The 26,836-nt window shown below is 41.0% G+C and overlaps 3 protein-coding genes across 3 annotated transcripts in view; all 3 read left to right on the plus strand.

Moving 5' to 3' along the window:
* LOC114444837 (NACHT, LRR and PYD domains-containing protein 3-like) overlaps positions 1-26,836 on the plus strand; it is a 383,662-nt gene that overhangs the window by 60,707 nt on the left and 296,119 nt on the right. The window lies entirely within an intron of this gene.
* The window catches only part of LOC114432357 (H-2 class I histocompatibility antigen, Q9 alpha chain-like), a 267,348-nt gene continuing 245,354 nt past the window's right edge, over positions 4,843-26,836 (plus strand). Inside the window, exons 1-4 of the mRNA XM_028400345.1 lie at positions 4,843-4,913; positions 5,740-6,033; positions 6,955-7,233; positions 7,596-7,876. Coding sequence (XP_028256146.1) covers positions 4,853-4,913; positions 5,740-6,033; positions 6,955-7,233; positions 7,596-7,876 — 915 coding nt within the window. The 5' untranslated portion in view covers positions 4,843-4,852. The remainder of the gene's footprint in view (positions 4,914-5,739; positions 6,034-6,954; positions 7,234-7,595; positions 7,877-26,836) is intronic.
* Positions 21,799-23,289, plus strand: LOC114430742 (gastrula zinc finger protein XlCGF17.1-like; the record flags this gene model as incomplete). The annotated part of the gene is made up of 2 exons (XM_028398697.1): positions 21,799-22,192; positions 22,781-23,289. Coding segments are annotated over 2 exons (753 nt in total), but the record flags the coding sequence as incomplete, so codon positions are not given.

The raw sequence follows: 26,836 nt of genomic DNA on the forward strand, positions 1-26,836 counted from the left end.
GGGTTCCATCCAGCTCAGCGATGATCCTGTCCTCAGCACCCTCAAACTGAAACTCACAGTGGTACCTCCTCCAGTCTTCAGCTGATGAAACATTCAGATCTACACTCATCTGGAAGGTTCCATCAGAGCCGTTGCTTGACACTATAGGGGCCCTAGGCAAGACGGTAACACTGGGGCCCTACGGGCTACAAGATTCTATAGAAATGCCGCCCCAAACACAAAGACCTTTTTATTTAAATAATGTGGAACACACATATGAAAATATGATCTTAAGGAAACATAAAAAACCTGTACAACACAATCAAAATACATCATAGAAATATGTCCTCTGAAGACTGTCCGCAGTGGTGGAAAGTAACTAAGTAGTTGTACTTTGTTACTGTACTTAAGTAATTTTTCATGTATTTTTTAATGTATCCCCAAGTTAAAAAAAAATCAATCCTTGAGTCCAGTTGTCTCGATTTAAACTCTTGGAAATTAAAAGTAAGTACTTAAGACTTTGGTTAAGTAGGATTGTTGATGTAGCACATCTACTTTACTTGAGTACTAAACATCAGTACTTCCTCCACCACTGACAACACAAGATATGATGACTAGTATTGTTATTATTAAGTTTGTCCACAGTGCAGGATCATCAGTGAGACCTGGACACCTTGGAACCTTCCTCTGTTACCAGGGCAGGTGCTGGAGGAGCAGAGGAAGGAGTGGAGGCTCTCAGGTGTTGGACTGCTGCTGGGACGTCCTCTGGAGTTTCCTCACAGGGCTCCACATGACCTGTGTGGTATAAGACCATAATGATCAGCCTGATAATTAACACTGAAAATAATCCAGATTATTCATAATGCACAGACCTTCATCTGTGGAGGTTGTGGCATCTTCATGAGGAGACACAGACAGGTGTTTAAGCACAGCACCTGATGAAAAACATCATTTATAAAAGCCATAAAATAACACAACTATATGACAATAATTAACTAGCTTGTCATTTACAGAGAAACACCCGAGCATTAATAAACACTAAATAGACTAAATACATACATTAGTTTTTCCTGCTGTGGTTTAGAGCTCATTAACTCTAACAGTAAATTGTAACAGCAGCACTTAGCTTAATGCTAAACAAGCTAAAGTATCATTAGCATAGCAGCTACACACTGTTGCTGCATGAGCTAACAAGCTACTTTACAGCTTCATTTACGTTTTATATCACGTCAATATATTGACGTTTGTAACTCATTTAGCAGACGTTTGTACGCAGAGCGGCTCACAGTGAACATTCAGGCTGCAGTATGGAGGAGGCTGTAGTGACGTGAAGCCTGCGTCTCTAAAAGAGTTTAAGTGACACACTGAAAAAAGACAAACAGTGGTGCAGTAAGATGAGGCTGAGCTGTGTCACAGACTCTTACCTCTCTTGTTTTGTCCTCTGCTCCTTTCCCTGCAGCCTGCAGTGTGTGTGCTTCCTCCTTTATTTTGAACGAGCCGCTCCTCTCTGCTCCGAGCAGCGCTGTCACAGGGCCCCGTGGGGGCGAGGGGGGAGTCTGAATGTGTCTATGGGCCAAAACAGCTGTAGATGAATGGTGGCGCTAACTGACCGTCCGTCTTAGGGCCCCTCTCATGCTCGGGGCCCTAGGCAATTGCCTGGTTTGCCTACTGTGTTGCAACGGCTCTGGGTTCCATCATGGTAATGGAGGAAGAGAGAGAGAGAAAAGGAAGAAGACATACTCATAATGACTACTGCAGTATGTTTACTTCATATATTCTATTTGAATTTGTTATTTGTGTTTTACGCTGACACATCATCTTCTTGTGCAGTAACACATTGATTCCACTGGGGTTGGCTGTTTCTGTAATCAGTCACTCTCTTGCAGCACTGAAGCTGAACGCCTCAAAGTGTCCTTTCATGAATGCAGAACTGTTTCTCACATCATCTCTCACGTGTGTTTCAGGGTTCCAGCTCGTTAACAGTAAGTCTCCCTTTAAATGGATTCTCTTCTTTGGGATGAGCAGCTCGGTGTGTTGGACCACAGCAGGTTTAACCCTTTGTCCTCCTGACAGGATGAAGACTGACACATGCAGTGACATCACATCTGCACATCTGGAGAGGACTGATTTTACTGAATGAGGATAACATGGGACACAGCATATTTCAGCTGGAGTTTGGATCAGTGGCAGTCAGAGGCCTGAACCTGCACCAGCTCAGAGGAATTTCCCTGAGGGACCTCCCCAAAGGGATTAATAAAGTGTATTCTATTCTATTCTAGATATCATGAGCTGAATCCACTCTACTCTGTTGGCATAAATGTCTCTTCTGTGTGGACTGAACCAACCAGTAGAGGGCAGTCTCTGGTTAAAGTTAAAATGCAAAACTTCATACTCACTTAACTTATGACAAATTTACATTAAAAATGTTCTTGTCTCTAAGATTTTATGAATTTATATTAAAATACATAGTACAGACATTATACAACATACTTTGATATTTGACTAGTTGATCAGTCATTTAGTGACATTCTTTATATCCATCAGGAAAGTGCAGCATGTCACAGTTAAAGCACTGACAGCTCTTCACAGCAGGAAATGTGTTTTTAAAAAGTACAGAAATGTGTTGCTATATATTTAAGACATGTGAATGCATGAAATATGAGGAGAACATAAAAACAAAAATGCAGTGTCTAAAATACAACGATTAACTTGTAATAATAAATAAATGAGTGTGTGACGCTCTGTGAGTGTGTGACAGTCAAACTTCAGCAGCGTGTGCTCGTTGTGATTTTCTTCTTCTTCTGCCTCCAAATCCTAAAACATGATGAAAGTTGTGTCTCTCCTCCAGAAGACTCCCTCCTCTGCAGTCAGCTGCCACGCTACAGGTTTCTACCCTGACAGAGCCCTGATGTTCTGGAGCAAAGATGGAGAGGAGATTCATGAAGGTGTGGAGCACGGAGAGATAATCACAGACAATGAATGAACAGCAGCAACATGAAGATATATTTTTTCTGTTTAGTAAGGCGTGTGGTGTGTAGGGCTGATAGGTATAGGTACAGGCACTTGTCGACATGACCTCAGCCACAGGTATAACAGGTGTCATAGGGCCGATAAAATCTTAACTTTTAGCACAGCTATGCTGCTCTAGGCCTACGCTGTCGGGGGGCACTAACATGATCCACTGAGCAGTTCCCCTCTCACCCTCTGACCTCTCCTCTACTCTCCTTAGTCTGGCTCATACTGCTAATATCATCTCATAATCTGTGTTCACTGTCTTCCTCGTAGTTTTGTGCCCCTCTCTCTCTCTCTCTCTCTCTCTCTCTCTCTCTTTGCAGGTCTCAAGACCTGCATACTGTCTCTGTCTCTGTCCTGTCTCCCTCTTCTCCTCCTCGACCTACTCGACAATTTCTGATTGTAAAATGCGCTGTATGAATAAATTTGTATTGAATTGAATATTTCACTGTAACACCAACAGAAAGTGAGAAACAGCCTCAGGTGTCCAAACATCAGCAGGTCACTGAATGTCTCCTCTTTAATAATAATCTGTCTGACTGTCGGCTGCTCAGAGTCTCTTATTTCTCTTCAAAGCAAACTTCTCTTTAAAGGAAACACTGTCTGATTTGTGTCCTGAAATCTAAACTGATCATTTACAGTCGACATTGATCTCTCACTTCCGTGTGTGTGTGTTTCTGTGTTTGTGGTGTGAAGCAGGACAATTCACATGTGAACATGTGTTTTTCCACCTTGGTGACAGAGGCAGGATGAAGTTTATAGACAGTGAAGGCAGCAAAAGGTTCAACACAAACCAGCAAGAGAAAGAGAAGAAAGAGATAAATGAGACTCTACAGTAAAATATGTCATGATCAACACCTGCAGTAAACACAGTGACTACAGACAGACGGGTTCAGTGGAGAATAGTTTTCTTATTGATGTGTGAACCTGCTTCATCTGCTCAGGAAACACCGTCACCATGATCATCCCCATCATCACTGCTGCACCTTCTCCTCATCACCGTGACTGACTCACTGTCAACAGAGAGAAGGGTGAGAGAGTTTACACTTTGAAATGATGGAGAGAGAGGAGAAGAAGAAGGAGACAGGACAGAGAGAGAGGAACAGACATGCACAGATATTATAGAAAACAAACATGACAGGTTGCAGAATGGATAATATGATGATAAATGATATAAAAAATAAATTGTCTATATCTTTTTAAAATTAAACTAACATATAAACTAGAGCACTACAATTGGATCAAACATATGTCCTTGCTTATTCAGACAAAACAAAAACATTTCATTTTATACATAAATATAATTCTTTGTTACGATGATAGTGATTTCAGATTTTAATAAGCAGCATAAAGGTTGTAATGTGTAACACTTTGGGCAACTAGTCATTTTGATACCTGTGTGATGGTCCAGCCTGTGGGCATCGAGTGAAGAGAGGCTGAATGGATGATAAATAATCATTCCCACTTTTTACCCTGTATTTAACTGATAAAACCAGCTGACAGTAGCAGTATTCTTACTTTAGTTTACCGTTAATCAGCCTGTCACTGATGGACGGACTTATGCAGTAGATAACTTGCTTCCCCCCGCGCCCCCTCCCCTCCTCTCACAGCTTCTGTACGGCAGCTTCTCAGGATCAGGGCCGCCAGGGGGCGCTAATTTGCCAATTCTCCACACAGTGATCGATAATATACATAAAAAAACGCCGCGCATTTTATATTTTTTCCAACTGCTCGATCCGCCCCCTGTGTGATGCCACCCGGTCTGCCCGTGCCCAAAACCGCCACTGCCCCAGCGGCTGCAGAACTACGAGCTTGGACTCTTCCGCTTGGTGGATGTTTACGGTTTGTTTCTCAGAGTTTGATGGTCAAAATGAAGCCGCTGGTTTTCATGTTCCTGGTTGGAGTTCACTGCGCTGCAGCGGGTAAGTTTTTATCTTTACACACATTCATATATTTGTTTTTCTGTCATTGTTCAATTTGTTTGACGTCGGTTCATTTTATTCACAGTTAATAGTTACTGTAATAGTTCACATTTACTGATATAAAATAACATTACACACATTCTGAGCCGCTTAATGTGTTTTTTTCTTAGTTACTAAAAATGAAATAAAGACCCTTTGTGTAATTTACAGCCACAATTGTATCCTATATATATTTGTTTGTGATCAATAAGTCAGGTACAGATATTGTATTTTTTATGAACAATTCATGATGCCCATTAAGCATTAGAGTGCTGTGACCCCTCCAAGATGGACAATGCTCAGCTCATTATAGAGGCGGGGAGCTCAGCTCAGTTAGCGCTGAACCTGGAGGTCCACGTCGCTCGGCCTCGCCTGGTGCAATGTTATTTTCATGTAACAATGTTTAAATGAACACTTGCTGTGTTCAGTTTACATAAACGTTCTCTCCTGTGTTAAAATAAAAGATTTAATTTTTATTACTCAGTAAAATTTAAAGAATAAAATAAGTTTCAGCTAATTTAACATCCAGCACACTTTGAATGAAGGACTTTCAGAAATTGAAAATCTATGAGTTTAACAAGAAGAAAATTTTTTTTATTTGTTGAATATTTAAAATGATCAATCGTCATACGAGGCCTGTTGTTTTTGTTCTTACTGAGAAACAGCAGAGATTGTCTGTGTCTTTAATGTCGTGTAGATCTTCCGGATTCTTTGTGCAGGATTTTTCTTGTTATGTGTAATTTATATAAAGTTGTAGTTCTGTAATCACATCATCTTCTTCTTACAGTGACTCACTCCCTGAAGTATTTCTACACTGGGTCCTCTCAAGTCCCAAACTTCCCAGAGTTTGTGGCTGTTGGTTTGGTTGATGAAGTTCAGATACTTCACTATGACAGCAACAGCAAGAAATTAGTGCCCAAACAGGACTGGATGAACAAAGTCACAGAAGATGATCCACAGTACTGGGAGAGAGAGACTCAGATCTACATGGGTAACCAGCAGTCCTTCAAAGGCAACATTGAAACTGCAAAGCAGCGCTTCAACCAGACTGGAGGTTTGTGGATGTTTCTTCTTTTCACTGGTATTTGTTCATTAACTTTGTTAAACACACTCATTAAACACGTCTCACAGTAAAAACACAGTGTGTGCCTGCAGCTTCATAAACACACTTGTGTAAAGTGCTGAAATCATTTGTCAATAAATGAACTGATCAAGAGAAAAGTCATATTGAAAATGAAGAGTTTAAAATAATGATGTGACTACTTCTATATTAATAAAAACACCCTGCAGTCTCCAGTGCACCCTGGAGCCTCACAGCTGACATCAGATCACTTCTATACATCAGTTAAAGTCTGTAGAAACTCAGACTGACAGTTGGTCACTTGATGATTTTTTTGAGGGCAGCAGTGGCTCAGTGGTAGAGCAGGGGTGTCCAATAACCTGAAGGTCGGCGGTTCGACCTAGTCATTGTTGTGTGTCCTTGGGCAAGGCACTTTACCAGTAAAACCAGAACCAGTAAAATCTGCCAGCAGTGATCAGCTTCATGTGTTTTCATGTTTTAATCAATCTCCGTCTCGTGCCTTCTCCGGCCCTGTTCCAGCTGTGCAATGTGGGCAACGAAGGAAAGAAGCAGCAAAGATAAACATGGAGACATGTCTGTGTCTATAATCTGATAATGAAGCATAGCAGGTGGAGGCTGCTCTCTGAACATGGACTCAGACCGTCCTTCAGTGGAAGCTTCTAGAAGGAGCTCAGGACAGTCTGCAGTCTGAGACAGGAGGAGGACGTTGTTGGACTGATCAGCTGTCTGCAGAGTCTCAGAGGACGTGATGTTAAATCCATGACAGCAGTGTAGATCAATACTGGCTGTGGATGGATCCACTGAGCTGATCACAGGTGGAGGTGTAGATGTTTGCTGTTGGTGTCTGTTGATCTGTGGCTCTGTGGTCACAATAACTGCTGTGATCTCTGACTCACTGCTGAGTCTCTGTCTGTCTCTCAGGTGTTCATGTTTGGCAGAACATGTACGGCTGTGAATGGGACGATGAGACTGGAGAGGTCAATGGATATGATCAGCATGGTTATGATGGAGAGGACTTCATATCATTTGACCTGAAGACAGAGACATGGATCGCTGAAAAACAACAGGCTGTCATCTTCAAACAGAAGTGGAACAATGACAGAGCTGAAATCACAAACAATAAGAACTACTTCACCCAGATCTGTCCTGAGTCACTGAAGAAGTATGTGAACTATGGGCAGAGCTCTCTGATGAGAACAGGTAGAGTCACATGACCTGATTAAGTGTGATGAAGACAACATTCATCTTCCTCAGTTTCTTATGTGCTTTGACATTATAATGAAGAACCCTCTGTGTCTCCTCCCTCCGTCTCTCTCTACATATTGATCAGCACTTTTTCATCATTTCTGTCTTTCTGTCACATTTGTATCTGCCTCAGATTCTCTGGATCACTTTCACTCTGTTCTCTCCTCACCTCTGCTCTTCATCTCTCTCCCTCCTCATCTCTCTTTTCTTGTCTCTTATTATCTCTACTATCAACTTTTTTCATATGTGTCATTATATCTATCAAACTAATCATTACATCAGTGTGTAGTTATTAACTTCTTTGTCTTTTCCCTCAGTTCGTCCCTCAGTGTCTCTCCTCCAGAAGAAGTCCTCCTCTCCCATCAGCTGCCACGCTACAGGTTTCTACCCAAACAGTGCTGAACTGTTCTGGAGCAAAGATGGAGAGGAGATTCATGAAGGTGTGGACAAAGGAGAGATCCTCCCCAACCATGATGGAACCTTCCAGATGAGTGTTGAGATGGATTTCTCATCAGTTCCAGCTAAGGAGTGGAAGACATATGAGTGTGTGTTTCAGCTCTCTGGGGTGAAGGAGGACATCATCACCAGACTGCGAGCGGTGATCTGGACCAACAGTAAGTCTGAGATTGTTTCTCGTTTAATCAATTGAAATGTTGGATGAAGAAAAAAAGTGGAGTTGGTTGGTGTTACAAGGGTTGATGGAGTTGAGGTGGTGTACTGACGTACTGATGACATTCAACATCACTCTATACTATATGTAATATATATATATATATATATATATATATAAAATATATTAAATATCCCATGGTCCTAAGTATTCAGAGCCTTTGCTGTGACACTCATATATTGAACTCAAGTGCATTTCTTCTGATCAGCTTTCATTTGAGTCCTGTGTTTGATGATACTGATTGGACTTGATTAGGAAAGACACACACCTGTTTGTATAAGACCTTAATTCTAAGTGGTATGTGTGGAGAACCAGGCACTGCTCATCACCTGTCCAAAACAGTCCGAACACTGGGTTGCAATCGAGTGAAAGATGAATGCGGCCAAGTACAGAGATATCCTGGATGAAAACCTTCTCCAGAGTGCTCAGGACCTCAGGCTGGGTCGAAGGTTTACCTTCTAACAAGACAATGATCCTAAGCACACAGCTAAAATAACCAAGGAGTGGCTTCACAACAACTCTGTGTTTCTCCCTGACTTAAACCTAATTGCTTAATTGCCTAATACTTAAACATCTCTGGAGAGACCTAAACATGGCTGTCCACCAATTTTTAACATTTTAGCAAATGGCTGCAGTATAACAAAGAGAACAACTCAAGAGGGGTCTGAATACTTTCCGTTCCCACTATAGTTGAATTAACGGTCCTAAATACGGACCGACTGTTAATACCCACTGTTTCCTGTGCACTGTGGTGACTTCCTGTACATGACATCAGCAGTATCACAAAGTTTCACAGAGCAGAATGACCTCAGTGTGTCACAAAGGACCAACGTGTCATCTGTTTATAGCACAGCCATCATTTTATGTTTAAGGCCTCGTTTGGGCAGCAGCCTGCCTGAGGACCTGAGGGCAGCAGGTAGTGTGGAGATTTTTAAAAGCAAACTAAAGACATAGGGAGAACCTTCCTGCTGACAGTCGGCCGGGTAGAGGATTCCTGTAATGTGGTCCAATGTCTAATCACAGGCGAGCAGTCAGTGCAGCAAAAGTACAAAAAGGGTTAAGTAAATGATGGTCCAAAAACACACTAGAATCATACACAGGGTTCACAGAGAAATACTCATACTAATGCTAGAAGGTGCTAGAAGAATCCACTAAAGTAGCTTAATCAGTCAAAAGACAAACACACACATGATATACAGAGGGGAGGGAGAGACAATGAGACACAGGTGAGACACATCAGGGCGGAGCAGGTAATCACCAGGAGGAGGAGAGAAGATAAGACACCTGAAAGGAGAGGGAGAGCAGTGACTACAAAACCACACAGTCAAACTAGAACTATAAACGCAACAAAACTACAAAATAAAAAAAGTATACAAAGTGTGGGGCTCTGTTTTGCAGACAAACAGTTGTTTGTCTTGTTAGTCTCTGCACATTAGACCCCTCTGTCCTCTGTGATTCATAAGGTTTACAGAAGAAGGGTTAAATGGAGAACAGATTTTCCAGGTTGTGTTTGTGAAGGTAAATTGATCTTTGACACTGTGTTACAGCCCAGTGTAACTTAGTGCGACACTGTCACCATGCAACCACTCACTGATCTGTGTAGGAGGCTCCATAGTGCTGACAGACATATAAAGTAACTGTCTGATCAACGTGTCAACGAGTCAAACCCACACAACAGGGCCTTTAATTTGAAAAAAGACACAAACATACACAAAACAAAATGTAATGTAAATTCTGTCTTCTGCAGAGATCGATCACAGCATAGGAAATGGAGTACGATTGGGACTGCTCCTCCTCCTGGTAGTTTGTGTCACTGCAGTCCTGATCTGGAAAAGGAGAAAACTCTGCAGCTCAGGAGGACGTGTGGTGTGACCTCCATCTTTATTGCATATGTACTGATCTGGATGGTGTGAGCGGCTTCATGAGTTGCTACATGTTTAGTAATGAACAAGAGTTTATTAATCAAAGTAGAGTATTAAGTTCTTCCTGACCTACCTGGTAAAATAAATCAAAAATAATATGACAGCTTTCTGTTCGAGTGTGTCTCTGTTTTTAATCAATAAAACAGTTATTGATTTAAACACATTTGTGTCCATCTGTGATTGTGTGTTTTTCACTCTTCAATGCTTCAAACACGTCAGGTATTGTCCACTAGGGGGCAGTGTCTCAGTTGTATTAGGGAGTGAAGTGTGCACTGAGATGCTGATGTCAGAATGTCACTCATTTGTTTACATTATAACATTCCGTTATGAAATATATTAAGGTTTGAAGTGCAATAAAAACAGGCACAGCTTTAACTTGTGTTATTTGAAACAAACACCTCTTTATTTAATTGCTATGACCTTTTCACAACATTAACTAGTGAACAATGAAAAAATATGAATATATACAAAATAATAGGTAATTAAAATATTTATCATACTTGATCAATGGGACTTATGCTCCTGAACCTCAGCACACAGCGTCTGCACATCGGGGCTGTATGCGGTACCTTCATCTTCACACAGGATTGTAAGCTGTCATCTGTGAGGCGTGTGCGATGTTTGTTTTTATATACAGTTCATGTTGGAGAACACCTGCTCACATACATATGTGGATCCAAAGATCGACAGGACTCCAAGCGCAAACTTTTTCATGTTCACATAAATGTCGGGGATAGCATTCCAAGTTTCGAACATAAGTTTGTCTGATTTGGGGAGGTTTTCAATGTCACGCCATTTGTGATTCTGAGCAAGAGCAGCCTTCTGATGTGAAACAGCTTCAAGGTCCGCTATCAAGTGCTTGAACATGGACACCCAGATGTCTTTGTCGGCAATGTCAGCCAGTTCCATCTCAAGATCAGGTGGACTCACACCTGGAAATGCTGCCATATTCAACAGGGATGGATCGAGGCTTAGTGGAGTGACAGGGAAGGATAATGTGGGTTTTTCCTCTCTGAACTCACTGAATCGTTTCCCAAATGATGTTTGCATTGCGATGACTGCAGAATGTAAATACTCCAAATTCATCGTGTGAGCTTCTTTGAACTCTCTCAAACTGGGGAAGTGTGACAGTGAACCTTTCTGTAAATCTCTAGCAAGCACTGTCAACTTGCACTTGAATGCCAAAACCTCCTCCAACATGTGCAGGGCTGTGCCTCCTTTACCCTGAAGAGCTGTGTTCAGCGTGTTCAGGTGCGCTGTCATGTCCACCAAGAAGTGTAGCTTTTCCAGCCACTCTGGCTGTTCCAGCTAATGAGCCCTTTGCTGCGCAGGACTTTCTGTCCAGCAACTTCTGCAGTAAAGCCAAAAAGCCCTTGTGTGCTCCTGTCATACTTGGTGCCCCGTCTGTAGCCGCTGACAACAGTTGAGAAGTGTTTATTCCTTTGGCTTTTATACAATTCAAGACAGCCTCACAGACATCCTCCCCCCGTGTTTGGCCTTTTAATGGTATTAACTCAACCATTTCTTCCTGTGGCCCAGCAGAGTTTACATATCGGCAGAATAGAGCTATTTGTTCAATATCACCTTTGTCTTTAGATTCATCACAGGCGATTGAGTAGGCCACAGCTGAATTGATGTCTTTAATTTGTTGTCTGGTGATGACTTCAGTCTTCTGTCTTTGACAGTCTTTGCAGAGAGGGGCATATCCTCTTGTTTTTAAAGTCTGTGAATAGATGTTCTGAAATCTTAATGAAGGATTCTTTTATATATTCTCCATCTGTGAATGGCTTCCCATGCCTGAGTATTTCCAGAGTGGCAACAAAACTAGCATATGTACTTAACTTTGCTGACTTCATCCACTTATTGAAGTAATTTTTGCTCAGATCAGCCTTCCGCATCAGTTCCGAAACAGCTTTTTTTCCTCTCATCTCCATCCGGATATTTTTGAGCAAAGGCTGCGTGTTTGTTCTGCAATGTCTTGAGACATTTGACTTTTTGTTGTTAGCTAGTTTCTCATTACATATTAAGCACATTGGTAAACCGTTCTCATCAGCAGTGAAAGCAAATGAATCTACCCATGTAGCATTGAACGTTCTGTTTTCTTTTCCTTGAATTCTCCATAGTTGGCCTACCTGGGGTCAAAAAGGTAAAGAAATCGCACACTGGCGGGTGTTGCATCCTGTTTTATTATATATGACTTGATTTGCATTGGATTTATCTTGAATGTTTATTATTGTTTAGAATTTTATTTGATTTTTTTTTTATTCTTCTAAGCCATTTCCCCCTGAAATTAATAAAATGTTTCTGACTCTGATCATCTCTTGGACTGAGGTCCTTCTCCTAAAACGTCCGGGTGGATATGTGCCATTTTTTTCCCTTTCTGCACTATTGTTATTAAAAGAATGGATTTTTGAACATTTGTGAAATCGGGCACGCCCCTAGTTAATGCGACATAACAATACTAACAAACAGAAAATATTCATAAATATTCAGGTTCTGATTAAGAGAAAAAAGCACTAGGGGGTGGGGATGGATTCCAGACGCTTTGTGATGCTCTAACAAAGGCTGTGTATGAGCCAACCTTGATCAATGGGGCAGACAACAAGGGGTGCATATTAGGTTATTAGCAAATGGTGATCAAAGCAGTAGACATTGTGGCAGGATATGAGGATTGTGACTGAGATTCTGCATCAATATCTCATGGCTATTCTTATTTCTGTTTTATTCTCTTTTATTTTTAATTCTAGTTTTTATGCTTCTCTAGTAGCACACTCTGCATTGTCTTATTATTTGTTCTGCTGCTGTAACAAATCAATTTTCATCCAGGGATCAATAAAATCGTATTTTAGGGGAAATTTCTGGAAAACTGAGAGACTTATTTATGAAGTCGTATGATCTTAATCACAGGGACAGGACAGAAAAAAATGTCGAATCACCTGTTCACACTCCAGTCCGCCAGGTGGCGGTAATGTAATTGCAAGTTGGCAGCCAACCGCCAATACACTGAAGAAGAAGAAGAGAACGAGGAAGTGGAAGAAGAAAACAAAGACGAGCACAGCGACAGCAGAAGCTGAACAGAAGTGTAACTACTGTGAGTGTTTTATCACATCTGAATGGCTGCTGCTGAGTTTCTGAGAGGTTTTATCAGCGAGCGGCTAATACTCCGCGAGACAAAGAGCGGAGAACGCGCTCCACGGGTGGTAAAAGACAAAAAAAGGTATTTTCCGCACTGAGGTACCATACTCCGCGAGACGTGTGTGTGCAGAACTCCTCATACTATACGTATACTACAGGGAATTTCTTGCCACCGGGATCACCACTTTTACTATTCTGCACACGGCGTTTTGCCTTTGCAAATCTGTCGCGCAGGTAGCGCCACTTTTTGCGACACACACTCTCTTCTGTGCAAAGTATCGTTGCTATCTGCTTCCAGGAGTTGTTGGCCATCAGCGTGTCTTTGTAGGTCCTCAGCGATGTATTGTAGAGATGCTCGTATCGCCTCACTGCCTCGGCAAGCTGCTCCTCAAAAACATCCATTGTTGAATTAATTAAATCTGTTGAATCAGCGCTGTTTATACACCTACCTATATACCTGGAGAGGCTCTTGCGCTTCTCCACTTTCATCACGCCCACAATAAATTCCGACCAATCACAGCATGGTTGCCGCACAGCCTTGAAAGACAAAAGTTCAGCCCGGAACAGCGGCGGTCAGAGACAAAAAGTGACGTCATTTTGTGGGCGTAACGTCTGCAGGGGTGAAAAAGTTCTTTGTCTCGCGGAGTATGGATCCAGCTTTAACTGCTGCTGCTGCTGAAATATTGGGAGTGTTTGAACAAACTATCGTCCAGTACGAGGAAGAGATGGACCGTCAGCGCAAACTGCTGGATCTCCTCCTGAAGCCTGAGATCAAGTTACACAGAATAGGTATGTAAACATGACAATGTCACGGAACAACAACGTCTCTGTTTGAAAAGAGTGCACATTCAACACATAGTGTTTCTAACAGGAGGACACTGACTTCATGACTTGAAGCTACAGATGTGTCCCTCCAGCTTTTCTCTCTCTGCTTCAGCTCCTCAGAGCTCTGTGCTTCGTTTATTTACTGTTGAAAACTACGGAGCAGCTGCTGTTATTTCTGAAGGGTGAAAGATTTGATTCTGCACGGTGTTATCATGCAGTGTGGGTTCACATATCTAGAAGTGTGTCCCTAACATGAAGTATTCATTCTTTTAAGTGTTTATTACTCTATACTATAATGTGTTTTTATTACTGTTTATGTGTTGAGTAAGTTTTATAGAAAATCAAATTAAGTCAAGGATACTGAAGAAGTGTGGAATTCCATTGTTCTCATATAACTTAGTTTTGTAACTCACTCCCTCCCCCAGTTGCTCTGGTTCATATCAAGCTAAGGTTGTAAATCCAGATCTTGACAGGAGGAATGTGTTTGTCTCCTGAGTGCTTCCTAGAGCCCAGTTTACCACCCCCTCCGATGAGTTTCCTTTCTCCTGTCTTTCACCCCCTGATCATCCCCAGATCTGACTCACAACCTATGAGATTTAAGGAATTGAAGTAACTGTGGAGAAAGCAGTAAGAGGTGTAAGCTTTAATGGCGCATCATAAAATCACTCTCTCACTGAAAGTAATTATTCTCCTGGGGGAAGTGTGTTTTCACCTCAGGTTTATGATCACCCACTGCCATTTCCTTCCTGCTTTTCCCCTGATTCTCAGTCCTGACCAGTACCTTATAAGGTCAAATCAACAGCAGCTGAGCTGACCCCATTTGGTGCAGAACTGGGGGAGGACATGTGAAGACCTGAGTGTATGGAGTCTGTCCAACATGAGCAACAGTGAGCAAAACAACATACGCTCTATATCCTTGTGGGAGTGTGCGCACACATGTGTGTGTACACTCTGTGCGCCCTATGTGCAGACAGTATGAAGTTACATTTAATCGGTGAATTAATTAATTATTTGCTGCCTGTCAAATAAGATAAACAACATAAGGCATTTTAGTTTGTTTGATAAAAGAACAAGGTAATGACCTGTTCTATAGGAAATGTGACCTTAAATGACTTCTGCTATGATCTGCTGCTGTATAGAAAATAGCTGCTCCCCTATATAATGGCAGACTTGAAGAGTGTCTGTTCACCTGTTCTGATTCTGTTAGCACACATTATATTAGTGAAAAGCTGATTGAGAATTTTCTGTTCTATTTGATCTAAAGATAGAAAAAAGGTTTACGATTACAGCTCCACTGTGAAGTGGTTTGAAAAACTGAAATCGTAATCAGCTAAAATCAGTAGCAGCAGGTCAAACATATTAACAGATTACTGTTGATCAGAAGCACAATGTGTATATTTAGGAGACCATGCAGTCTGAAACTGGGGAGATGAACATGTTTGTGCTGCTAACTAATTAAACATGATGTGACAGTAAAGGTGTGACCAGTTTTTTACTTCAGCACTCTGAAGGGTTAATGAGAGCTGCTGTGGACTGTATGTGAATAAACTGTATTCTGAATAAATATCTAAACAAAGGCTCTAATGTTACCAAAAAGTGAAACCAACTGTAAAAACAAAAAGCTTTAAGTGTATCATTAGTTTTAGTATAAGAAGGTGCTGAACTGTTCAGAGGCTTGAAGCAGCTTGTAGGAGCAGCTAAACATCTTCAAGGAACTCTAACAAGTCCAGTTGTCCTGCTTCAAGCTTTTCAAAGGAAATGACCTGGATGAATCACTGAGGTTCAGACAAATGAGCTACTGTCATGGAGATCAACTCTCTGTTTTCTTCTGACCTTTGACCTGCAGATGTCCCTCAACAACACAGTTGTCAAGTGGAGGATGTTCTGGCTGACCAGCAGCTCTGTAACCAGAAGAAGAACTCCATTCTGGACCAGGAGGAACCAGTACCTCCACAGGTTAAAGAGGAACAGCAGGAAGTCTGCACCAGTCATGAAGGAGAGCAGCATGAACTGAAAGAGGAGACTGATCCCTCTATAGTAACTGCTGCTTATGATGGACCAGAACCAAACCATGACATGGTTCTCTCTCACAACGCTCCTCAAGGTAAAATGTCTCTAAAATGTCAAACTTGTGGAAAATCCTTTCCATATCAGTCAGTCTCCATCAGAACCTGAATGTTTATATATTCTGTTTGTTAGTACTTTAATGTTGCATTAATTCATTTGGTTGTTCCAGGTTTTAGATGTTTCCATCATCACATTAGTTTTTGTGTCCATTTGTCCCTCCAGGTCTCCCTCAACAACATGACTGTAAAGAGGAAGAGATCCTGTCTGACCAGCAGCTCTGTAACCAGGACAAAAGTTCCAGTCTGGACCACTTTGACCCGACTGTCATCCAATACAAAGAAGAGATCAACCATCAGGACCCACTGAACATTATCCTGACACCTGAGATACAGTTACACAGAACAGGTATGTGAACCTACAAACAAGCAGTGAATCCTGTGACTCCTGTAGGGTTCTAATATAAAATCTGAGCTCTGTGCTACGTTTATATTAGGCTTAGTGACGAAAACTGGGCTCTAGACTAACTTTTTTTCTTAGGTGCACGAGCACAAAAGTTAAGTGCACTGCTTCACAATTAACCAGGCAGAGGTGGGTAGTAACCAGTGTTAATTTTGGCAGCAATTTCTGATTTAGTTTTTATTTTAGTCTTGTGATCAAAATGTCATTTGATTTTAGTCACATTGTAGTCATCAACATTTTTTAACTTATAGTCTAGTTTTAGTCGACTAAATATCAAAGAATTCTAGTCGACTAAATCCACGGCAGATTTAGTCGACTAAAATTCTTTGATATATATTTTTTTCATGAAATAATTAAGGTTTGAAGTGCAATAAAAACAGGCACAGCTTTAAGTTGTGTTATTTGAAACAAACACCTCTTTATTTAATTGCTATGACCTTTTCACAAAAGAACCAGTGAACAGTGAGCTGCTCTCCCTGAATACACTGTTCAGTCATGACCTTCTTCATGAATACTCCATAACTACAGCAAAACACTTCAGTGACAACTTAGAAACAGTGCGCATGCTGTAAAACCATCAGCAGTGGTGTCTTCATTTATACTGCCATTTCCTTCCTGCTTTTCCCCTGATTCTCAGTCCTGACCAGTACCTTATAAGGTCAAATCAACAGCAGCTGAGCTGACCCCATTTGGTGCAGAACTGGGGGAGGACATGTGAAGACCCTAGTGTATGGAGTCTGTCCAACATGAGCAACAGTGAGCAAAACAACATACGCTCTATATCCTTGTGGGAGTGTGCGCACACGTGTGTGTGTACACTCTGTGCGCCCTATGTGCAGACAGTATGAAGTTACATTTAATCGGTGAATTAATTAATGATTTGCTGCCTGTCAAATAAGATAAACAACATAAGGCATTTTAGTTTGTTTGATAAAAGAACAAGGTAATGACCTGTTCTATAGGAAAGGTGACCTTAAATGACTTCTGCTATGATCTGCTGCTGTATAGAAAATAGCTGCTCCCCTATATAATGGCAGACTTGAAGAGTGTCTGTTCACCTGTTCTGATTCTGTTAGCACACATTATATTAGTGAAAAGCTGATTGAGAATTTTCTGTTCTATTTGATCTAAAGATAGAAAAAAGGCCAGATTACAGCTCCACTGTGAAGTGGTTTGAAAAAATGAAATCGTAATCAGCTAAAATCAGTAGCAGCAGGTCAAACTCAATCAAAACCTGGAAATCCGAATCTGGCATTCCTAGTTGGGGTTAAACAGCTTCTATAGAAGACAAATCATATTAACAGATTACTGTTGATCAGAAGCACAATGTGTATATTTAGGAGACCATGCAGTCTGAAACTGGAGAGATGAACATGTTTGTGCTGCTAACTAATTAAACATGATGTGACAGTAAAGGTGTGTTCAGTTTTTTACTTCAGCACTCTGAAGGGTTAATGAGAGCTGCTGTGGACTGTATGTGAATAAACTGTATTCTGAATAAATATCTAAACAAAGGCTCTAATGTTACCAAAAAGTGAAACCAACTGTAAAAACAAAAAGCTTTAAGTGTATCATTAGTTTTAGTATAAGAAGGTGCTGAACTGTTCAGAGAGCTTGTAGGAGCAGCTAAACATCTTCAAGGAACTCTAACAAGTCCAGTTGTCCTGCTTCAAGCTTTTCAAAGGAAATGACCTGGATGAATCACTGAGGTTCAGACAAATGAGCTACTGTCATGGAGATCAACTCTCTGTTTTCTTCTGACCTTTGACCTGCAGATCTCCCTCAACAACACAGTTGTCAAGTGGAGGATGTTCTGGCTGACCAGCAGCTCTGTAACCAGAAGAAGAACTCCATTCTGGACCAGGAGGAACCAGTACCTCCACAGGTTAAAGAGGAACAGCAGGAAGTCTGCACCAGTCATGAAGGAGAGCAGCATGAACTGAAAGAGGAGACTGATCCCTCTATAGTAACTGCTGCTTATGATGGACCAGAACCAAACCATGACATGGTTCTCTCTCACAACGCTCCTCAAGGTAAAATGTCTCTAAAATGTAAAATTTGTGGAAAATCCTTTCCATATCAGTCAGTCTCCATCAGAACCTGATATATATATTTTCTGTTTTTTAGTATTTTAATGTTGCATTAATTCATTTGGTTGTTCCAGGTTTTAGATGTTTCCATCATCACATTCGTCTTTGTGTCCATTTGTCCCTCCAGGTCTCCCTCAACAACATGACTGTAAAGAGGAAGAGATCATGTCTGACCAGCAGCTCTGTAACCAGGACAAAAGTTCCAGTCTGGACCACTTTGACCCGACTGTCATCCAATACAAAGAAGAGATCAACCATCAGGACCCACTGCTGAACATTATCCTGACACCTGAGATACAGTTACACAGAACAGGTATGTGAACCTACAAACAAGCAGTGAATCCTGTGACTCCTGTAGGGTTCTAATATAAAATCTGAGCTCTGTGCTACGTTTATATTAGGCTTAGTGACGAAAACTGGGCTCTAGACTAACTTTTTTTCTTAGGTGCACAAGCACAAAAGTTAAGTGCACTGCTTCACAATTAACCAGGCAGAGGTGGGTAGTAACCAGTGTTAATTTTGGCAGCAATTTCTGATTTACACAGAAGAACCAGAGAACAGTGAGCTGCTCTCCCTGAATACACTGTTCAGTCATGACCTTCTTCATGAATACTCCATAACTACAGCAAAACACTTCAGTGACAACTTAGAAACAGTGCGCATGCTGTAAAACCATCAGCAGCGGTGTCTTCATTTTTAGATAGATTTTGTCACGTGTATCTTTGAACAGAAGTTCAAAGATACACGTGCAGCTCACTCGTCTGCAAATGTCGCTTCATGTTTATTGTGTTTTTAGCGCTGATAGTCGCTCCACGTGGTTTGCAAACCATCTTGTTTGTTGACATCAAACGTGCCCGTGTGTCTGTTCTTCTCCTGTGTTGTGTTACCATGCATGAGTACGCCTTCTTCCAGCATCGCGGGGTCCTTACGCAGAGAGATCACTTCTGATTGGCTCTCTGCCGCCGTCTCCTTATTGGTCCCTCCCTTCCACAAACAAAATTTGCTCTCATTGGATCTCGTCTCCATCAATATTTGCGTCTTGTTTCTATTCGTCAATACACTTCGTCTTCGTTTTTGGCACAGTGCGTTTTTATTTAGTTATCATCGTCTCATTTTTATCAGCAAAAAAAGGTCGTTAACGAAAACTATGACGAAAATGATTCATCAACAAAATTAACACTGGTAGTAACGCTCTACATTTACTCCGTTACGTTTGCTTGAGTAACTTTTTGGGAAAAATGTACTCATATGAGTCATTTTAATGTCTGATACTTTTTACTTTTACTCTAGTAAATTTGTAAGTAAATAACACTACTCTTACTCCGCTACATTGGCCAAACGTGGACTCGCTACTCGATACATGCATCTTTCTGCCTCAGCCAAGTGAAGCAGCGGAAGAATAGCTGTGACCACCTGACCATGTTTTCATTTTATTTATTTTACTTTTGTCTGATTACCATAAATCAATACAAAGAATAAATGTTACTCTAACATTTACTCAGTACTTGAGTAGTTTTTTCACCCAGTACTTTTTTACTCTTACTTGAGTAAAAAATTTGGCTACTCTACCCACCTCTGGTTTTAGCTGTATGCAGATCTCATATAGCAGGTTAATTATACATTTTATTTTTAATAATACTAGGGATGCACCGAAATTAAAATTCTTGGCCGAAACGAAAATGAGGAATCCAAGGCCCAAAACCGAAATACCGAAACAAACCGCTATAACTGTGTACTAACCTGACTAAAATCAAGGCATTGCAAATACACAACTTAATATTAATGTTTCAAAGAATATAGCAATTGAAAATATTTATTTAGCACATTCAAACAATGCACAATAGGGTTGGGCGATATTAAGGTATTAAGGTATACCAGCGGGGCACACAGGTAGCGACGGTATAATTTTTAATACCTTCAATAAAAAAATGCAATCCGCTTATATAGAAGATAAGGATCAAATATTAAATATATTTTATTTGATGCCTTGTGTGGTTGAATCTTCAGTTTTACTTCAGTAGTATAATGTATTTTATGTTTGGAGACGTTTGATAAAGTTTATGAACATGACGTGACAGCGAGGAAGAGAGAGAGAGAGCGAGCCGTAGTCGCACCTGTGACCGGGTCCCTTAGAAGAACACTGCTGAGACGGTATTTAGTTTCTGAGCGGTGCAGGCACAAGCCAACAGTTTGGTAACATCTGAGCCTACATTGATCATTTTAATTGTTTCCATTAGAAAAATTTTGCAGCGGAAAACGTGACCGGCAGGTTTTCAGTTTACCGGACAAGTGTTTTTATTACCGTGCGTAACTTCTAACATAAAGGCTGCACAAGGCTGCGCTCTTAACGTGATAAAATTACAAAAACAAACAGAAACACATCAGGACTGGCTCATACCAGTTTAATACCGTGGTGTGCTGCCAGCATGAAATAAAAAAAAAGTCTGTTCGCTATATGCGTTTTTAAATAACCTCAATAAAAACTATATTAACTGTAAAAGATTGCTTGACATGTGTCAGGCAGTTTCTAATACACTTTACCTGCCGTGAATTGTAGGCTACAGCAGCTGAATTAGAAGTAAACGTGCGTGCAGCAATTGAAGACCCAAGCAGGGTAGATTTAGCTGAAAAGATGAACTCACATGCTACGTTCAAACTACATACACAAACAAAATGTTTGCCTGTGTGCATTCACTATGCTAATGTCATGTTACTTGTTTGAACTGTGGAGGTTGCAATTGTTTTGAACTGTAATGTATTTCTGATCATCACATTCTGTTTTCTGGTTTGCTTTAATCCTCCAGATCTCGCTCACCAATACAATTATGAGGAAGAGCTGATTTTAGTTGATCAGCAGCTCTGTTGCCAGGAGAAGAACTGCAGTCTGAACTGTGAGGAACCAGAACCCCTACAGGTTAAAGAGGGACAGCAGGTTCACTGCAGCAATCATGAGGGAGAGCAGCATGTACTGAATGCAGAGACTCAGCCCTCTATAGTGACTTCTGCTTCCGAAAGTAATCATATCAAATCAGAAATAAGCTGTGACGTGATTCTCTCTCATACCTGTCCTCCAGGAAAAAAAATTCTAAAATGTAAACCTTGTGTAAAACCATTTTCATGTAAGAGGAAAAGTAAGGCACATCAGAGAATTATCACAAGTGAGAAGCCATTTCCTTGCAAAACATGTGGGAAATGTTTTATGCAATCTGGTGATTTAACTCTCCACATGAGAACCCACACAGGCGAGAAGCCATTTTCATGCAAAACATGTGGCAAATGTTTTAGTAGGTCTGGGCATCTAACTCACCACATGAGAACCCACACAGGTGAGAAGCCATATTCTTGCAAAACATGTGGCAAATGTTTTACGCAATCTGGTGAGTTAACTGTCCACATGAGAACCCACACAGGTGAGAAGCCATATTCTTGCAAAACATGTGGCAAATGTTTTATGCAATCTGGTAAGTTAACTGTCCACATGAGAACCCACACAGGTGAGAAGCCATATTCTTGCAAAACATGTGGCAAATGTTTTAGTATGTCTAGTAGTCTAACTTGCCACATGAGAACCCACACAGGTGAGAAGCCATATTCTTGCAAAACATGTGGGAAATGTTTTAGTATGTCTGGTAGTCTAACTTGCCACATGAGAACCCACACAGGTGAGAAGCCATATTCTTGCAAAACATGTGGCAAATGTTTTACGCAATCTGGTGAGTTAACTGTCCACATGAGAACCCACACAGGTGAAAGGCCATTTTCTTGCCAAACATGTGGGACATGTTTTATGCATTCTAGTGATTTAACTGGCCACATGAGAACCCACACAGGTGAAAGGCCATTTTCTTGCCAAACATGTGGGAAATGTTTTATGCATTCTAGTTATTTAACTGGCCACATTAGAACCCACACAGGCGAGAAGCCATTTTCATGCAAAACATGTGGCAAATGTTTTAGTATGTCTAGTAGTCTAACTGTCCACATGAGAACCCACACAGGTGAGAAGCCATATTCTTGCAAAACATGTGGCAAATGTTTTAGTACGTCTGGTAGTCTAACTTGCCACATGAGAACCCACACAGGTGAGAAGCCATATTCTTGCAAAACATGTGGGAAATGTTTTAGTATGTCTGGTCCTCTAACTTGCCACATGAGAACCCACACAGGTGAGAAGCCATATTCTTGCAAAACATGTGGCAAATGTTATATGCGCTCTGGTGAGTTAACTGTCCACATGAGAACCCACACAGGTGAGAATCCATATTCTTGCAAAACATGTGGCAAATGTTGTATGCACTCTGGTGAGTTAACTGTCCACATGAGAACCCACACAGGCGAGAAGCCATTTTCATGCAAAACATGTGGCAAATGTTTTAGTAGGTCTGGTAATCTAACTTGCCACATGAGAACCCACACAGGTGAGAAGCCATATTCTTGCAAAACATGTGGCAAATGTTTTAGACAATCTGGTGAGTTAACTGTCCACATGAGAACCCACACAGGCGAGAAGCCATTTTCATGCAAAATATGTGGCAAATGTTTTAGTATGTCTTGTCATCTAACTCGCCACATGAGAACCCACACAGGCGAGAAGCCATTTTCATGCAAAACATGTAGCAAATTTTTTCGTACTCCTGGTCATCTAACTCGCCACATGAGAACCCACACAGACCCATCTCAGAGACAGACATGAGAGGACAGAGCACAACATCAACGCTTCCTTTTGCTCACAGTTTTGTGAGTGTGAAAAGCGGTGTCTGGGGTCAACAGGGTCTGCTCGTACAGTTGATGTCTGTATGCACAGATTTTGAACCAAGTTTACTTGAAGCATAACAACATATTCCCTGTCACTGAAATCTGTCATGTTGAATTGTGTATGTGTCTACAAAAAATAAAAAGACACATTCATTTCATTTTTTATTGGAGCAGTGTAATAAATTGGCTTCCCCTTGTTAAACTAATCTCTTTAAAACTATTTTAGCTGTCTGTCAGGAGGCAACACATGCTGAGACATATTCAGTCTGAAAAGGTGCGCTGCATCTCTGCACTTTGTCATTTCCTCAAACTGGCATGTAACATTTGTCTAGCCTCTGGTGTATTAGGACGTATTAATTGGCAATAATCTGTCAAAAATCTGACTGTAAGAGTATTCTTAGAAATAACAAGGTATATCATCATAAATTAGTTGAACATAGACAAAATATACAAAACTGGGAAGTGCTAAACAGTACTGTAAAGAGATCTAGAAGAGAAAAAAATTGTTTAAAAAAGTAAAAAAAGTTTATGGAAGTTTGATTTTGACAAATCTACGCTATATCAGGTATTTAAAAAAGTACTTCACACAGACTTTTATTTTGGTAAGTGTAACCTGTTCCTGTCACCTTTGGCTCCCTGCATCACAGATGAGGGCTGTGGCTTGTAGGAATGAACAGACTGTAAGAGAAACAGTCTGACTAAAGCCAGAAGGAGGCAGAAACACCACAGAAGAAGAAGAAAAGAGAAGGGAACGTGTTTGTGGTGACAGTGGATTGGCGTAAAGCTATATGTACATACACATTATAAAATGTGTATGTACATATATACAATAAATCATAACATTCTGATCACTGACAGGTGAGCTGAATAACACTGATGACCTGGTTACCATGGTAACTGTCAGTGGATGGATATATGAGGCAGCAAGAGAACATTTGTGTGTCTAACATGGACTGAGTGGCATGGTCTGGGTACTTCCTGGTTGTTGTTGTTGGTCTTTTTGTCCTTCTTTGTGTGTGTGTTTGAGTGAAGGGGTGAATGTTTTCTGGCTGTATTGGCTGCAGTGCATATTTATGAAAGGATTTGATTCTTCAGCATTGAGCTGTGTGAGTGCTGCTATCAGGAAATCAGAGTTAAAAAGTGAGAGCAGAAATCCCCCAGAGGGCTGGACCTGACTGCTGTCCTGTTTGTGTCTCTGGAGCATGGGCAGCTGCTCCTGCTCCACTCGTCACCGGCGGATTGTTCACACCTGTGATCAGTCATCAGCAGCGTTGGAGGAAGTACTGAAGCTTGGAACTTAAGTAAAACTTAAGTAAAAACTCAGCTAACTGAGCCAGAGCACCGGCATCATGACTGAGGCTCTCTATAGAAACACAGCTGGCAGCGTGACACCCCCTCCATGCAGAGTCTGACCTCACATCAGTCCAGCACTGTGTTAATCAAATGTAACAAGTAACTTCAAACACTGTAGAAATGTAGTGGAGTAGAAAGTACAGATGATAGCTGCAGAATGTAATGGAGTAAAAGTATAAAGTACGCACTATTATTTTTACCTAAGTAAAGTATAAATAGGTAAAAAATGACTTAAGTAAAGTAATGAAGTAAAAATACTTCATTACTAGTTTAGTTACTTTCCACCACTACAAATAATAAATAATATACTAATGCTCCACAAAGGGGAATGTAGAGGGATTTTTGTTTGATACATGCAGCTGGTGTGTGCGCTAACAGCTCTCTGAGAGCTTTAGCTATAGTTCCAAGGGAACTATTTCTGATGTTTTTAACAAAGCAGGTGTGAAAACATTGGGAAATACTACAGGTTCACAAGGAAAATCTACAGGGAAGAACCACAGGAGGAATCACAGGAAGGAACACAGACACACCGACACAGACAAAAGGAACACAAGAGGAAGTAAAACAGACAGAGGGAAGCAGGGACTTTCAGAATAACACCATCTTGATCATGCTGCACCTGATCCTGCCTGCTGTGATTTTTGCCTCATCAGTTCTGTTTGACAAGATTATTCTTGAAGCCAGATTGATGAGAAGTTTTTGAACAATGTTTAACAAAAGAAGAAGGTTTGCTGAGCCAGAAAAAGTCCCACAACATGTGCTCTGACATCACACTGAGCAGACTGCATCACTTTAACTCTAACATAGCAGATATGTTGTTAGGACTGCTGTTTGTTTGTGTTGTTTCTCCAGCTGGCTGGTGATGCGCCCGGCTAACTACACACCTGGCTCCACCTCCCTCATCACCTCTCACCAACTTCCCTTTATCTGCTTGGAGCCCGTGGCAAGTCGGTGCCAGATTGCTTATATGGTGGCATATTATTCAATTATTTATTGCCACATGTATTCATTGAATGATGTATGTATTTATTTAATTTCTCATTTCACACATAGAGCAATAATAAACCATGTTTCACTGCGAGAGACATCTTTGCAGGCAAAAGAGGAGGTCTACAGGAGTGGGGACAGAGTCCTGTACAGGTAGGCTAGAAACCCTCTCACCAAGGAAATCAAGGTGGCAAAAACGGAATACTGAGAAGAGTTGAAAAACAGCTTTTCTGCTAACGACCATGCATCAGTGTGGAGATCACAAACCACAGGAGACGACCTCCCCCACTGCTGACGACCTCAAGACTTTCTACTGCAGGTTTGAGAGGGACCACTTCACACCACTCACCTGCACCACAACGACCCCACTCAGCAGCACCCCTATCAGATACCATCATCACATCACAACCTCCAACACAACGACCCAACTCTGCAGCATCTCCATCATAATGACCACCACAATGACCCCACTCAGCTGATTGATGAACAATGACTTCTGAACTATACCAGTGAATTTAACAGGGACATATCAGACATCTGTCTGTGAGCTCCAGACAAAGTGTGTCATGCAGCAAAACAGCAATAACCACACAAGTTGTTTTACAACAAATGGTTAAAGATGAACAAAGAATATATTATATAAGATTATAAGAACAAATGAAACACTATGATACATTTCTAATATTGTTATTGTGTGTAATGAAATACATGTACGGCACAGAGTAGCTTCATGTTAAAGTGACTCACCTCTGCGGTGGTGATGTTAGTGTCACTCTCTCAAAGTACAACGTCCTCCATCAATCCATCAGTCCTGGAATGATAAAATAAAGATAAGAAGTCATTTTGAACACTTCAGCATGTCTCAGTCCTGGAGGCTGCTGCTTGCAGACATGTTAAACAGCTGTTTACTCTTAAACTGAACTTTCAGGGTTTAAACTGATAAACCCTGAAAACATTAGCTTGACAACTCAAAAGACATGTAAGCAGCAATGAGAGGGATTATCCCACTGTACTATTATATTGCAGGCTTCTATCTGACTCTGTTAGAGTTTGTTCAGTTTGTGTTCAAACATTTGAAGTGAAACAGAAATGCATAGCATGCATCTTTATTAACATCTCTAGATTAGCTGGAGTCTTCATGAAGGTCAAACTCACACAAGTTTGATAGATAGCAAAGGTGGTTTCTATGGTAACCAAACAGAATCCCATTTAAACGGTTACAATTCTACCACTGTTACTTCAGTGACCAATGAAAATACAAAACCATGATTCGTTCAATGAAGTGAGAACAGGAA

Source organism: Parambassis ranga, chromosome 2 (genome assembly GCF_900634625.1).
Source record: "Parambassis ranga chromosome 2, fParRan2.1, whole genome shotgun sequence".
Lineage (NCBI taxonomy): Eukaryota > Metazoa > Chordata > Actinopteri > Ambassidae > Parambassis > Parambassis ranga.